The sequence below is a fragment of the Schistocerca serialis genome, chromosome 6, assembly GCF_023864345.2.
Source record: "Schistocerca serialis cubense isolate TAMUIC-IGC-003099 chromosome 6, iqSchSeri2.2, whole genome shotgun sequence".
Taxonomy (NCBI): Eukaryota; Metazoa; Arthropoda; class Insecta; order Orthoptera; family Acrididae; genus Schistocerca; species Schistocerca serialis.
Window position 1 is genome coordinate 213,807,694 of NC_064643.1, and position 16,956 is coordinate 213,824,649.

General features: G+C 42.0%; 1 protein-coding gene across 1 annotated transcript; it reads left to right on the forward strand.

Moving 5' to 3' along the window:
• The first annotated feature begins 4,847 nt into the window (after nucleotides 1-4,847).
• Nucleotides 4,848-15,782, forward strand: LOC126484760 (uncharacterized). The gene is made up of 2 exons (XM_050108356.1): nucleotides 4,848-5,022; nucleotides 15,583-15,782. Exons 1-2 carry the CDS (start codon nucleotides 4,848-4,850, stop codon nucleotides 15,780-15,782), a joined length of 375 nt encoding a protein of 124 aa, XP_049964313.1.
• The last annotated feature ends 1,174 nt before the right edge of the window (nucleotides 15,783-16,956 follow it).

Sequence of the window (16,956 nt, forward strand, 5' to 3'; positions counted from 1 at the left end):
CTATGGCGACGGTGTCTAGCGATCGTTGTCGGTGGCATAGTACACGGATCACGTTTTGAACGTCTCCGTTGAGTGCCGCATTCCACGTGCTGCTTAACGCTCAGAAACTGCTCGGCTTGTGCATACGACGCGATCGCAGCGCTCTCCAGTTGTTCTCAGCTGCAACTGTCTCACAAATCACACTGTTTACGAAACGGGCGCGCTTAAAATTCCTACGTTAGGTCTATTAAAAGGAAATTTGCTCCCTTGTCCATAAGCTAGCCACGTTGTTTTCTCTGTAGTATAAATAAAAACTTCGATATCCATGGACATGTTATAAGGCAAAAAGGAAAGTACCGTGTCCAGTCAATAATGGCATCGACTTATAAAAATACGAATTTACAATAGTTCTCCGCATAAGACAAAAATTGTTCCATCATTATCACTTTCTAGTAATATCTTAAGGTCATTCGTACTTCATCACTGTTCCTTTTCGTCAACAGTCTCTTTACAACATGTGAAATATAAAACTCAAAACAAGAACGCGCAAAATATCTTACTGCAAGTGGTGCAAGCTGTCTTGTAGATTAAACGAATCGAACAATCTCACTCCTCAGAAAGAGAGCATTTATATTTACGTAACATCGAATATTATGGAATATACTTTTATTAAACTAAAAAGAAAGTACCAGAACTTATTACAAAAGGAGAAGGTTGATAAACAAATTATTGAAACTACTGGCACCCGATCAGCACATCAACCAATACATTCTACTCACTGCGCCATACCGACCATGGAACTTAAAAATCACATACTTCGCGTCTTACAGTATTATGAAAGCTTTAATCGTAGATATGTTGTTAACTGACATTTAATTACAACAAACTGTACCAAGAACATTGCATTTCTTATGGTTCCTCAGTGTGCCATTGCCTTGAAACGACGTACGTTCATGAATGTGCAAGTTGCAATAATTCTTTAACCACCAATATGATGTTTCCTGACATTTTTTACTACGAATCAGACAATTAACGTCGGGTTTTCGAGACATCCACTGTTTGCTGATGGTTACAAACGGCATATGTACATATGGGCTTCAACTGAAAGCCAATATGGTTATAGAATTATTGTATCTTGCACATTTATGAAAATACGTCGTTTCAAGGCAATGGCACACAGAAGAACCATAAGAAATGCAATGTTGTTGGTATAGTGTGTTATAATTAAATGTCAGTTAATAACATATCAAACGCACGTTCAGAATATTTACCATGATAGATATTGCTCCCCACATTCGGAAAGATTCAACGCGCCGCACGGAATGCCCGCGCGGTTTGAGGCGCCCTGTCACGGATAGCGCGGTCCCTCTTGCCGGAGGTTCGAGCCCTCCCCCGGGCATGGGTGTGTGTGTTGTTCTTAGCATTAGTTAGTCTAAGTTAGTTTAAGTAGTGTGTAAGTCTAGGGGTCGATGACCTCAGCAGTATGGTAATATTTACACACACACACTCCCAACGCGCTTTCTCCACGTTCTGCCGTCAGAAAATTGACACACTCAGCGCTCAATGTTCGAATGCACGGTCCATGTGCCGACTGCTTTACTGGGTACCTTTTCATTCACATATTGATTTAGCGGCTAGCTCTGGATGCAGCTGAGCGTTTGCAAAGTATGTCAGGCAAGGCAACTAATCTGACGTCACAAGTTCGTTGCAGGGCCCGTCTTTTCCCGTGGTTCTCTTGGACCCCGCGCATCGGTCTGATGACGTCACGAACCGACTGTTGCGTGAATACACTAAACAGTTCAGCCTGCTAAGCTTGTTGAAGACTGTAACAGCTTTCTGACTTTTTAGAGCGTCTTATGATGTCTCCAGCTATGGAAGACGAAACGTTAGGCAGAGAATTATGCCTTGGACCAAGTCATATTGCTCATAAACAAATACCACCAAAAACGAAAGCCAGCGTCATCAAGTTTTTCGAGACCTGTGTTGTAACTGTAGTTAAATACATGTTTATATGAGGTGTGATCAAAAAGCGACGGGGATTTTTCAATTTAGCGGGCTTTATACATCCGATATTGAAGCTTTTTACCTTGTTGATACACCTATTTCTGATGTATGCTTGCATTTTCAGCTGTTTTGATTATTAATTTTATTGTTGACAGTCGAAAAGGTTACACTTCTTTTCGAATGCTCGGCGAAATTTTTACTATGTGTGTGAAATCTTATGGGACTTAACTGCTAAGGTCATCAGTCCCTAAGCTTACATACTACTTAACCTAAATTATCCTAAGGACAAACATACACACCCATGCCCGAGGGAGGACTCGAACCTCCGCCGGGACCAGAAACTTTTACTCTCGAAAAAGATGGAACAAAGTATTTGCTTTACATTTTACTTGGAAAACGGAATAAAGTACAGCATCGCATTCAAAATGTTGACTGTGGCTTTTGGCGAATCTACTATGTGTAAGACAAGAGTTTACGAGTGGTGCAAACGTTTCAAAGAGGTGAGAGAAGACGACCGCCCCGGACGCCCTAACACAGCAATTATTGGCGTCAATATGGAAGAAGAAAGAAAATAGTTCTGGATAACCACCGAATCACCATCAAAGAGTTTGCAGGCGTGTCGGCATATCGATTGGCTCATGACAAGACATTTTTGCCGGTCGCTGTGGTCGAGTGGTTCTAGGCGCTTTAGTTCGGAACCGCGCTACTGCTATGGTCGCAGGTTCGAATCCTGCCTCGGGCATGGATGTTTGTGATGTCCTTAAGTTTAATAGGTTTAAGTAATTCTAAGTTCTAGGGGACTAACGACCTCAGATGTTAAGTCCCACAGTGCTCAGAGCCATTTCAACCATTTTTTTGAACCAAGAGATTTTTTTGGATGTTTTGGACACGAAACGTGTAGCAGCAAAGTCTGTTCCGAAAATGTTTTTTCGACCAAAAACGACGTCGCGTAGACATCGCTCAGGAATTGCTGAATGAAGTCGACAATGTTCGAGAATATGTAAAGGAAGTTAGAACAAGTGACGAAACGTGTGTGGGTATGGCGTCGAAACCAAGTACCAATCGTCCCAATGGAAACTTCCTGAAGAGTCAACACAAAAAAAATTCCACAAGGTCCATCACATATGACGGCTCTTCTCGCTGTTTTCTCCTATTACAACGGAACAGTGCACCACGAGTTCCTGGCTTAAAGTCGTACGGTCAATAAGGAGTACGACCTGGAAGTTAAGCGCCGTTTGCGTGAAACAATCCGAAGAAAACAACCAGCATTGTGGCAAAACCACTCGTGGAAGTTGCATCACGACAATGATCCCGCTCACGGTGTAATTTTTCCTCATATTTATGTAATTATGTAGTTCTCAATTCGTTCGAGCAATCAATCATTCATAATAACACAATCATAACTCAGTCACTCAAAATGATTCAGAAATTTTACTTGTTAGAATGAAATCAGGCGATGATTCTTCTTCTCTGCAGGCTCGTGCTTTGCGGAAGTCTGCTAATCTGTACAAATAAAATGCCTCGTAATTTTGGGAGCGTTGTATAATCAGTCGGGAAACCTCAGATCAAGCGGATATTTGGCTTTGATGAAGTAATAACCTTCCGAGGAAGTAAATGAGCTCTTGGATTATTAAATGCAGGTTCGTATCCAGTCTTTAGGAAGTTCCCTTCTGATTAACAACTACGCAGTATATCGATGAATAGCATTAATTCTCAAATGTCAAATAATGTAAATTTTTACACGCCTTTTGTATGAAGGAGCAATATATACACCCTTTTAATATACCCTTTTAATCGTACAATTTCGTATCAGTTATCTTTTGTCATAAATCTCAGTATTCAGATTACAATTCTTCAAACAATGCTCAGGCTAACCGGCACAAAGCTAATCTCGGAAGCTTTTTTTTTAACAACCACCAGAGAGAGTACTACAAAAAATAATTATGCGTTCATGGCATAGCTATTGTATGAAACTACTTTGCGCGTGGATTCTGCGAGTATGAAGATAGAAAATTAGTAAACGTAATTCAAGGGTAGAATTGTATCAGAATAATTCATCGAATGTAAAGAGATATTACAACGGCTCAACGCGTGTTCGTGATTTTTTGACAAAAAACAAACCCGTTATGTTTGCGTCAGCCATCGTATTCGTAGGACATGGCCCACTGCGACTTCTTTCTATTCCCGAGGCTGAAGAAAGCCACGAAAGGACGTCGTTTTGCCACCACTGACGAGATAAAAATAGAATTGCTGAAGGAGCTGAACACCTTAACGAAAAGAGGGTTCCGGAAGTGCTTCCAAGATTGGAAAAAGCGCTGGCACGAGTGTATTATATCTGAGGGTGATTACTTTGAGCCGGCCGGAGTGGCCCAGCGGTTCTAGGCGCTACAGTCTGGAACCACGCTACCGCTACGGTCGTAGGTTCGAATCATGCCTCGGGCATGCATGTGTGTGATGTCCTTAGGTTAGTTAGGATTAAGTAGTTTTTAGTTCTAGGGGACTGATGACCTCAGAAGTTTAGTACCATAGTGCTCAGAGCCATTTGATTACTTTGAAAGGGGCAAAGTTGATGCTGATGAGTAAACAAATATTCTTTAAGAAAAACAAAAATTACCGTTACTTTTTGATCACGCCTCGCATGCAAAAAAGTTATAAATGTGGTTATTTGTAGTCTTCGCCGCGATGGTTAATGTGAAGAGAGGAATGTCACCCGTATCAACTGGGTTTAGGGAGACACTGGACGACAACGGTAGGTGTGGAGGAAACAGTCATTTTGTGGACGAGGCCAGCAGTAAACACCATTATTGAGGCCGGGCGGGGCTATAAAAGGGCAGTGCGGCGACCAGGGAGGCAGAAGTGTCAGGATGAAGGTAGCCCTCACTCTCCTGCTTGCGGTTCTGGCTCTCGCGGCCGTCTCGGCCACTGGCGGTTACTTCCAGCACCTGCACCGCGTCAGGGACGATGGCGACGAGAAGGCCATCGACTGCTTCCTGAGCGACGAAGACGAACCCTGCGGCGAGGCCCTGGGCGAACTCAAGGGTGAGACAACTTCCTCTCTATGCGCACACTACCATTTGTTTATTTATACGGGGCATTCGAAAACAATGTACACTCTGAAACCTCCTTCCAGATTAGAACTATGTGCCGGACCGCTACTCGAACCCGGAACCTTCGTCTTTTGCGGGCAAGCGCACTACCAACCTCCATTATTTTCCACTGGACCAGGACTCGAACCCGAAATCTCCTTTTTACTTCTTTTTTATTTTTCTTGAAATTTTCGTTATCAGACACACGAAAAAAAAAACCTCGAATGAAAAAGAAAACACGGCTAAGAATCGAACACGGATATATATATATATATATATATATATATATATATATATATATATATGGGGTGGTCCATTGATCGTGACAGGGCCAAACATATCACGAAATAAGAGTCAAGCGAAAAAACTACAAAGAACGAAACTTGTCTAGCTTGAATGGGGAAACCAGATGGCGCTATGGTTGGCCCGCTAGATGACGCTGCCATAGGTCAAACGGATATCAACTGCGTTTTTTTAAAAAATAGGAACTTCCATTTTTATTACATATTCTTGTAGTAAAGAAAGATGAATGTCTTAGTTGGACCACTTTTTTCGCTTTGTGGTAGATGGCGCTGTAATAGTCAACAGCCATATGGCTCACAATTTTAGACGAACAGTTGGTAACAGGTAGGTTTTTTAAATTAAGATACAGAACGTAGGTACGTGTGAACATTTTATTTCGGTTGTTCCAATGCGATACACGTATCTTTGTGAACTTATCATTTCTGAGAACGCATGCTGTTACAGCGTGGTTACCTGTAAATACCACATTAATGCAATAAATGCTCAAAATGATGTCCGTCAACCTCAATGCTCACAAGAGCGACTGCTTCGACGACCAATCCACCTGTCATGAAATGTGCTATTCAATACCGCTTCAATCGCACGCGAGCTATGTGCCGGACATCCATCTTGTTGGAAGTACATCGCCATTCCGTCATGCAGTGAAACATCTTGTAGTGACATCGGTAGAACATTACATAGGAAATCAGCATACATTTCACCATTTAGATTGCCATCGATAAAATGGGGGCCAGTTATCCTTCAACCCCTAATGCAGCACCATGCATTAACCCGCCAAGGTCGCTGTTGTTCCACTTGTCGCAGCCATCGTGGATTTTCCGTTGCCCAATAGTGCATATTATGCCGGTTTACGTCACCGCTATTGGTGAATGACGCTTTGTCGCTAAATAGAACGCGTGCAAAAATCTGTCATCGTCCCGTAATTTCTCTTGTGCCCAGTGGCAGAACTGTACACGACGTTCAAAGTCGTCACCATGCAATTCCTGGTGCATGGAAATATGGTACGGGTGCAATCGATGTTGATGTAGCATTGTCAATACCGACGTTTTTGAGATTCCCGAGCCTCGCGCAATTTGTCTGCTACTAATGTGCGGATTAGCCGCGACAGCAGCTAAAACACCTACTTGGGCATCATCATTTGTTGCAGGTCGTGGTTGACGTTTCACATGTGGCTGAACACTTCCTGTTTCCTTAAATAACGTAACTATCCGGCGAACGGTCCGGACACTTGGATGATGTCGTCCAGCATACTGAGCAACATATATAGCACATGCCTGTTGGACATTTTAATCACAAGAGCCATACATCAACACGATATCGACCTTTTCCGCAATTGGTAAACGGTACATTTTAACACGGGTAATGTATCACGAAGCAAATAGCGTCCGCACTGACGGAATGTTGCGTGATATCACGTACTTATATGTTTGTGACTGTTACAGCGCCATCTATCACAAGGCGAAAAAAGTGGTCCAACTAAAACATTCATATTTCTTTACGTACTACACGAATATGTAATAAAAAAATGGAGGTTCCTATTTAAAAAATGCAGTTGATATCCGTTTGACCTATGGCAGCGCCATCTAGCGGGCCAACCATAGTGCCATCTGGTTTCCCCCTTCAAGCTAGACGACTGTCGTTCTTTGTAGTTTTTTCGTTTGATGCTTATTTCGTGAGATATTTGGCTAGGTCACTATCAATGGACCACCCTCTATATATACTGACCTTACGAATTACCTTAGAACATAGGTTAAGGAAAGGCAAACCTAAACCTTCATTTCTAACATTTGTAGACTTAGAGAAAGCGTTTGACAATGTTGACTGGAATACTCTCTTTCAAATTCTGAAGGCGGCAGGTGTAAAATACAGGCAGCGAAAGGCTATCTACAATTTGTACAGGTACCAGATGGCAGTTATAAGAGTCGAGGGGCACGAAAGGGAAGCAGTGGTCGAGAAGGGAGTGAGACAGGGTTGTATTCTATCTCCGATCTCATTCACTCTGTATATTGAGCAGGCAGTAAAGGAAACAAAAGAAAAATTTGGAGTAGGAATTAAAAGCCTCCGAGAAGAAATACTCTGACGTTTAATCTGTGTGAAATCTTATGGGGCTTAACTGCTAAGCTCATCAGTCCCTAAGTTTACACACTACTTAACCGAAATTATCCTACGGACAAACACACACACCCATGCCCGAGGGAGGACTCGAACCTCTGCCGGGACCAGCAGCACAGTCCATGACTGCAGCGCTTCAGACCGCTCGGTTAATCCCGCGCGGCACTCTGACGTTTGCCGGAGACGTTGTAATTCTGTCAGAGACAGCAAAGGACATGGAAGAGCGAGCAGCTGAACGGAATGGACAGTGTATTGAAAGGAGGTTATAAGATGAACGTCAACAAAAGCAAAACGAGATAATGCAATGCAGTCGAATTAAATCAGGTAATGCTGGGGGAATTAGATTAGGAAATGAGATACTTAAAGTAGTAAATGAGTTTTGCTATCTGGGATGCAAAATAACTGATGACCGTTGAAGTAGGGATGATATAAAATGTAGACTGACTATGACAAGAAAAGCGTTTCTGAAGGAGAGGAATTTGTTAGCATCGAGTATAGATTTAAGCGGCAGGAAGTCTTTTCTGAAAGTATTTGCATGGAGTGTAGCTATGTATGGAAGTGAAAATTGGACGATAACTAGTTGAGAAAAAAAGAGAACAGAAGCTTTCGAAATGTGGTGCTACAGAAGAATGCTGAAGATTAAATGGGTAGATCACGTAGCTAATGAGGAGGTACGGAATAGAATTGGGGAGAAGAGGAATTTGTGGCATAACTTGACTAGAAGGAGTGATCGGTTGGCAGAACACGTTCTGAGGCATGAAGGGATCACGAATTTAGTATTGGAGGGAACCGTGGAAGGTAAAAATCGTAGAGGGAGACCAAGTGATGAATACACTAAGCAGATTCAAAAGGATGTAGGTTGCAGTAGTTATTCGGAGATGAAGAGGCTTGCTCAGGATAGAGTAGCATAGAGAGAGTGAGGGGGGGGGGGCAAGAGGGGGGATGGTCTCGGGGTCAAAGTGAGTCTCCGTCGCCAAACAGAAAGATATGGAAGGGTTAAATTGCCACAGGGGAATATTCATTTATTTATTGACAAAAAATAAATCCGCCTTTTCCATGACGTGTTTCTCTCGCCAAGATTTTAAAAGAAAAATGGATACGTACTATTTGCGTGAAAAAAAGAAAAAAAAAGCGAAAACAAACGCAAGGTAACACTCCTGGGACACGTACATGCGGCGTCGATACTCAACGAACGCTACCTTCCCATCTTCACGGCATGTTTTCCCGTAATGTCGTTTAGGTACCGTTACCTGTTCAATCTTCTACGTGTGAATGCCTCAAATTCATGTCCTACCATGAATGATCCAGTTGCAAGGCGGATCGTGGAAGATGCTCCGCAACAAGTACTAACGGTTCTTCAAAATAGCACAATGACGATCGTTTAAATAGTCCGAAAACTGCGTGAGACCTATGAATCGCATGACCTCTGATCCAGGTGGCGGCGTTGTGTTTTGTTCTCGGGTAATAAACAGCGTCCGGGTAGAGGCGAGTACGTGAATCAGCATAAGTGGACGACATCCGTAAAAAGAGAGCCAAAATTTGACGCACAAAATACCAGACGTCTCCCCCGGCCCACAATGTAGCCGGCGTTCGTTTGTATCCTGAAAGTTACATCTCACACGTAAAGGCGAACCGGCAAGATGGATTTTATGACGAGCTGAGCTACTCAAGCACGACTTACGACCCGTCATTGGAGCTTTACCTCCCCCACTGTCTCGTCTCCTATCTTCAAAACTTCACATATGTTACGGGACTAGCAATTCCGAAAGAATGGTTATTGTGGAGACATAGCTTGGCCACAGTTTGAGGAATGTATACGGAATGAATTTTTCCCTCTGTAGCGGAGTGTGCGCTGATATGGAACATCCTAGCGGATTAAAACGTAGGAGAACTTCTGTGTGCCGGCCGGGGTGGCCGAGCGGTTCTAGGCGCCTCAGTCTGGAACCGCGCGACCGCTACGGTCGCAGGTTCGAATCCTGCCTCGGGCATGGATGTGTGTGATGTCCTTCGGTTAGTTAGGTTTAAGTAGTTCTAAGTTCTGGGGGACTGATGATCTCAGAAGTTAAGTCCCATAGTGCTCAGAGCCTTTTTTTGAACTTCTGTGAAGTGTGGAAGATAGGAGATGAGGTATTGAAGGAAGTAAAGCTGCGAGGACTGGTCTTGAGTTGTGCTTGGGTACCTCAGTTAACGGAACACTTTGCCGCGAAAGTGAAAGTTTATGGGTTCTAGTATCGGCCCTGAACATGGTTTTAATTTACCAGAAGGTTTCATATCATCGCATACTCCGCTGTCGAATGAAAAATTCATTCTGGAATGTACACTCTCTTTAAAACTGAATATGTTTTTAATTAAACAAGATAGAAATGGAAAGCTATTGGTGTCATTTACATTAAAGTGTAACTTAGGTGGTATGTGCTCACAAGGCCACCGTCCACAGCAGTGCACAGTCGACAGCGGCTTAGAACAGAACGATATACAAATTTTATTATTTCTAATGTGAAATAATCGCAAGCTTGCTCAAACTGCATTCTTAGATAATGCAATGTTTGCGGTTTTGTAGAGTAAACTGTATTGTTGATAGTTAAATTCGATGGTCGAGTTCAATACTTCAAAGCCGTTCTTCTTTCTGTCCGTATAGAAGGGCGTGTGCGATTGAGTAATTCCCTCACAGCAACTTGAAAATGACTTGGTGACCCGTCCTGTGCATGCCTTTCTTCAGTTACGTACACCGATAACAGCGATTAATTGTTCCGTTTAGTTCAAAGGTCGCTTCATCCGATCAAAGAATTAGATCTTGGAAACGTTCACCTTCTTCACACGTGTTGATGAGCCACTGAAAAAATTCAGTTCGCCTATAGAGATCGTCCTCCGTCAGAGCACGGGAAAATGTCGGAATATAACGCTTCCATTTAAGAGTCCACAAACTTCCGTGAGCACTGTTGTTGCTGATTCCAGTCTCGCGAAAGCATTCCCTCACAGCCTTTTTCTGGGATTGCCTGTATCACAGAATCAGTACTTTCGTTGTCTGTTGAACACCTCTTTTTCCCTTCTTCAAATCATCCATCTTTCTACTGATTTCACACTTGTCTTGGATTTTTGTGATTGTTAACCATGTAGGTGGTGGTGTTCCAGATTCAACTCTCCGACGTACTCGAATCTCACAGTCTCTGTTTTCCTGTAATATTTTAGCAGCCACTTCCATTCTTTAAACAATATTGCCATGGCTTTTTTTCCAGAACTGCAACTAAAGGAAGCTTTCCTAAGTTTTTAGTTTCCTTCTGATTCTTTTGCACATTCGAATTGAGCTGCTATGGACTAAGAGTTAACAATCAACATCTATTTCCATTTTTAAATCTTGTTCGCCGCCAGCTTTGGTGTCCAGCCAGTATCTCTTGAGCCCATCGATCATTGCCCTCTTCCGGTCTTCTGGCAAAGTTCCCCTTTTCAGTTCTTCTCCCAGGTTAAAACCCCGGTAGTTTTTCACCATTTGTCTGAATTCCTTTCTGTCCATGGTTTTGTTCCCTCGAATACCGATTTCTTTAATATCTTTATCACATTCTTGGAACTATCTCAGTTTTTTTTTTGCCTTTGGCTTTCCTAAATGCCAGATTGATTTTAAGTTTAAGTGGGAAAAAATAGCTAGAACGTCCAAGAAATGCAACAAGAATAGTACTGTAGTTTGTAAAGCCGTATTTTAGAGAGTTTTGTATGTTACCGAGAGTCCTTTAAAAACAGTTTTAAAGGTGTTGAATGCTGATGCTCCAACAGCAGAAGGTAATAGAGAGGAACACAGCAACACCCTGGATAAAGTAGCAGCAGAAATATGGGAAATGGCCCGAAATTACTGAGACCTATTTTCTTCCAAACCTTCCGCGTTATTACTGAGGCAAATCTTAAAGGAAATACTGTGACAGCCGTGACCTTAGTGCTACAAAGCTATTCAAGTCTTTCCAAAATTATCTTCTCCACAATACTAATACGATATTGCAAATTAAATATAAACTGTATCGTAAACTATTTAGTATCTGCTGAAGAAAATGAATACGCATAATGTGAAACAGAATAATGACGTTAATAAACACACAAAAGATATTGAAGATCGTTTGAGATGAAGTCATTTTGTGCTTTTTATTTGTTTATTTAATTAAAAGACATATCTCCTTTATATTCTGAATTACATTGTTACTAATAGGTTTTGAAGAGGAATTCTACGTGTTCTGTTCGTTATTGCACAAAATGTCTTAAGAAAAAACTTTAAAATATCCCATTACTTTGCAAAGGTCATACGTTTAATAAAAATATAATTTTCCTGGATTAAGGTCTGAGAACACGGCTTGTACTTCAATAATTTCGTTTTATTTTTATGTTAGGCAGTGATACATGGAAAAACAGCTTGAGTTTTGTACTGTATTATCACTTCAGATCCCTCAGTAAGTCTTACATATTACACTATCGCAACTTATATTCCGAATTCACAATATTTCGTCTATATTTTACTGATATATAGTAGACATACGAGTGTCTGCTACGGATAAGAAACAAGATTTAAAATGTTTGATATTCTTTATTTCGATTCCAATATACTTCAGTTAAGTCGTTGTTCCAGAGAACGCCTCAATTACTCTAACCTTGTCAATACGACCCCTACCAGAGCGACATGCAGAAAGATTTAATGTATTTCTAGATTCATCGTTTAAAGCTGGTCCTTGAAACATTGTGAGTACCGCTAGTCGTGACAGTTTACATCTATCTTCAAGTGTCTCACTTCTGTTTCTTCATCAACTGCGTGACACTCTCCTACGAGTCAAACAAACCCCTGACCATTCGTCCTGCCCTTCTCTGTATGCATTCTTCCACAGTTCACACTGCAGTGTCGCTAGGACGCATCGCACAGTTCACTCGAAGTTGACGGAAGGGGACGCACGTGGACAGAGGCTATACCGAGAAGAAAGCTGAAATTAGACGTCCGAAAGTGACAGGAAAACTGAAAGAGAAAGGAAACAAACCAATATATTCATATTCTCTAACCCTTCCCGTGTGTGTGCTCTCAAATATTACATACTGAACAGTCAATCTTCCTACGAGAAGCGACGGCTGTTTCATCCAATATATAAATCGGAGATTAGGTAGGTATGAGAACAATATAAAATACATATACTCATTTTTCGAGCAAAATTTACAAATTCTTTGCGTAGATCCCAATACGGAATTTGGCAATAACAAGGAAAGTGACTTCAATTCTACTGACAAGATTACCACCTAGTGTAAAACTGAAAGCACCGTTTTATTTCTTCCTCTGATACGATTAACTCTAGTTCGGTACAATGCTTTTAGCGATGGATGCTTTTCTTCAAAAGATTTCGATGACCTGCATTCAATGGAATATTCCGCGTTAGACGTTGGTCTTTTTACATCGAGTCCCTGTGGTACCATCACTAATGTCAGCGATATGACGTGCTGCCACAATATCGTTAGCACGTCCACGTAACAGGTTGCAGGGCTATTAGCTGGACGCAAGACAACACGGTTCTCCACCTGACCGCTCCATACACGTCACTGATGAGATAAATATTACCAGTCGCTTTATGTAGTTGTTTTATGAGAAAATTGCATTTCTAGGTGAAAGCCTGATTACTCTCGTTCAACCCTTAAACGTTTCTGGTATATATGTGGGAACAGGTAACGAGGGGTAATTGAGTCATTTCTTAAAAACTATTGAAGCTGTTTTTTCTGAGGAAAGCAAGTTTTTCGAGTTACCTTTCCCATATGGAAACCGCACTTACTCAAAATTTTTTGGCCCCCGCTGCCTCTCCCACACCCTCCAGCCCTCGGCTTTAGTGACATTCTTCGCGACTCTTCTTACCATCAGCTCCGTCCTTTACTTTCCCGACTGAAATGTTGGAAGCTCCACGTTACTGTCAGAAGCCTCCGTATTTTATGCCTACTCAGCATCGACAGCAACAAAAATGTTGCTTCCAATCCTAACTCCACAACGAATATTATCATCAATTTCATTAAATTCTGTTAAAATTTTACCTTGACTAATTTTTCAAATGTTTCATGGACTTATTAATTATGCAATATGGCTTTGTCAGACCAACAGCTTAACAACAGATAGACAAGCACTGTCTGGATCACAACTTCTCCTATTAACGATTACCGATTACAATCTGCGCTGCATATCGCCTTCAGGTCTGGCGCCGCCAAGTGCAGCTTGTCAACAGCGATGTAAAACTCACCATACCACTGTTTAGAAGCAGCACTTTTCGGCGCCAGACCTGAAGCCGATGTGCAGCGCAGATTGAAACCGGTAACAGTTAATAGGAGAAGTTGTGATCAAATGGTTCAAATGGCTCTAAGCACTATGTTGCAATGTAACATCTGAGGTCATCAGTCCCCTAGACTTAGAACTACTTAAACCTAACTAATCTAAGGACATCACACACATCCATGACCGAGGCAGGATTCGAACCTGCGACCGTAGCAGCAGCGCGGTTCCGGCCTGAAGCGCCTAGAACCGCTCGATCACAGCGGCCGGCTGAAGTTGTGAACCAGATGGTGTTTATTTACATCCTTGCTATAGCAAAAAGATATCACGGTTCCTCAGACATGGCGTCAGTTGTGGGCTTAATAATAATCAACATACAGTTTTAAATTCACTTACTTTGATCCAGGAAGGCGTCATTAATTCACGAATATATTTTTTCAATAACATAACAGCTACCACAAAAAGTTTAACTAGTAATGATGTTTATTTTGAGAGGAGTCAAAAGGACGTAATGTTAGTCAACTTCTTGTGCTCCACAGACGAATTTCTTACAAGGGAACCTCCCCATCGCACCCCCCTCAGATTTAGCTATAAGTTGGCACAGTGGATAGGCTTTGTAAAACTGAACACAGATGAATCGAGAAAACAGGAAGAATTGTGTGGAACTATGAAAAAAATAAGCAAAATATACAAACAGAGTAGTCCATGCGCAACATAGGCAACATCAAGGAGAATGTACTCTCAGCAGTGCCGTGGTCCCGTGGTTAGCGTGAGCAGATGGGAAAGGAGTGGTCCTTGTTTCAAGTCTCCCCTCGAGCAAAAAATTTAATTTTTTATTTTCAGACAATAATTACCTGTTCGTCCGATGCGAGGTAACTGCGCCGTAGTATAGGGACGCTACACTTAAACAAACATCGAAACACACGTCAGTCGACTACAGCGCACGGAAGAGAGAGTATTCCTGCTAACGAGGCTCCCTGGCTGGCAGTTGACTGTTCGCTACTTTGGACGAGAGTGCATTAAATATGTGAGATGTATTCCGTGGGCAATATGAATCCAGCAAATATAGCTCGCGACTTCAATAACAAGGTCAATGAATATTTTCCGAACCCATACTACGGCGCAGTTACCTCGCATCGGACGGACGGACGGACAGAAAATAACTGTCTGAAAATAAAAAATTGAACCGTTCACTCGAGAGGAGACCTCCAGTTCCGCAGCTGCTCACGCTAACCACGGGACCACGGCGCTCCTGAGCTCGCACTGTCCTTGATGTTGCCTATCTTGCACGGACTACTCAGTTTGTATATTTTTCTTATTTTTGTCATAGTTCCAAATAACTTCTTCCTGTTTTCGCGATTGATCTGTGTTCAGTTTTTCAAGGCCTAGCCACTATGCCAACTTATAACTAAATCTGAGGGGGGTGCGATGGGGAGGTTCCCTTGTTAGTAGAATCAATTGACGTATGTATTATTAATAATATTAGATAGCACCAGTGTTATGTAAAATCTGACTTCCGTGTATCTGCAGTGCAGCAAAGTGATCGATGTAAGCCGATGTAAGCCGCTTTCTGTTTGATGAAGCGTGACTATAAATGCCTAAACATTGTATTAGATATCTCAGTCCATAGGTACTTACATATTAGTGATTAGTTTTGATATTCTTTCTTAAATGAAAATATTTTTCAGGATTTTTTTTCGCCCCCATAAGGATCATTCCACGTAGGATCTGTGGAAGGAACATTAGCGTATCTCTCCCTCTCTCTATTTTTTTATTTATGGATATGTGCCAGACCACTTTGGTAATGCGAACTTTGTGTGTTTGATATAGTGAAACTCCGCGGGGTCGCCTCTACCAACTGCGGAGAATGCACAACGGACGAGCGTGCGTTAGTCACCGAGTTCTTCAGGGATTTGTTCATCCGGAACGAGGAAGCGGCTAAGCAAATCCAGAACAAGTTCGACCCGACTGGAGAATACCGCAAGAAGTACGGCGAAGTCTGGAGGAAGAGGGGAGTCCCCATTTACTAGCCGCTTCTCCACTCCATGAGCGTTTTGGTCTAACAGAATAAAGCTTTCGTTTCCCTCCAGCTCTTCACGTGACACGTTTCCAAAGTGCCGTCAAATTGTCACGAATTAAGAAACAAATGAATGTCTCCGCAAACAACAGCAAGTTATACAATTTGACAAATTGATACTGCGGACGAAATGTGCTCCTGAAAATTATGGAATAATAAATTTCTTTAAAAACGCATATTGTTGCATGATATACTCTGAAGGTGTCTTTACCTGAATATGCTTGAAATTAAATACAATGAAAATAATGGTGAAATGAGTTTGTTGTTTATGAGAATAAATAACACTTCGAGCTATGAGTTCATTTGGTCCTTACTCAATGTTTACAGAAACAGTAGAAACTCAACTACAATTGCTGATTGTTTTCCTTATAGGCTGTTTCACAAGCTGCAGTTCGTTTCTCTTCATTTACCTCACCATAGCGCAAACCGATCATCAAAAGAGATTGATTTTTTTTCTTACCGTGGTGGAAACTGCACTCCACCAATATACAGGGAACTGTTGAATTATGAACGGAAGTGGCTCGCCATTGTGATTTTGCAAACTGTTTTAGTTATCTCAAATTTAACCGCAACCTTTTACAACTAGCCGCACGTACGCACACACACACACACACACACACACACACACACACACACACACGCACACCCACCCACCCACACACACACACACACACACACACACACACACACACACACACACAAGGATATAGTCAGCCGGCCGTAGTGGCCGAGCGGTTCTAGGCGCTACAGTCTGGAACCGCGCGACCGCTACGGTCGCAGGTTCGATTCGAATCCTGCCTTGGGCATGGATGTGTGTGATGTCCTTAGGTTAGTTAGGTTTAACTAGTTCTAAGTTCTAGGGGACTAATGACCTCAGCAGTTGAGTCCCATAGTGCTCAGAGCCATTTGAACCATTTGAACCTACTTGCTGTAAAATTTACTATGAGTGCTGTCGTTTATTGATTTTGAGCTGTGTGCTTTTGTGATGGTTTCTAATTATGGATAAGTTCATAACAAAAAGAAAAGGAAAACCGATTTTAATTCGACCATTAGCATTTGGTAAGTTAAAAATAACGTCCGCATATTATAATAATATAGCACTTGAGCCGCTATAGGGGGGCTGGTGG

Excerpts from the sequence above, each read along its gene's own strand:
- LOC126484760 (XM_050108356.1), top strand. The coding sequence starts at position 4,848 with ATGAAGGTAGCCCTCACTCTCCTGCTTGCGGTTCTGGCTCTCGCGGCC. Across the intron at positions 5,023-15,582 it reads GGCCCTGGGCGAACTCAAGG|TGAAACTCCGCGGGGTCGCC; the intron begins GTGAGACAACTT and ends TGTTTGATATAG.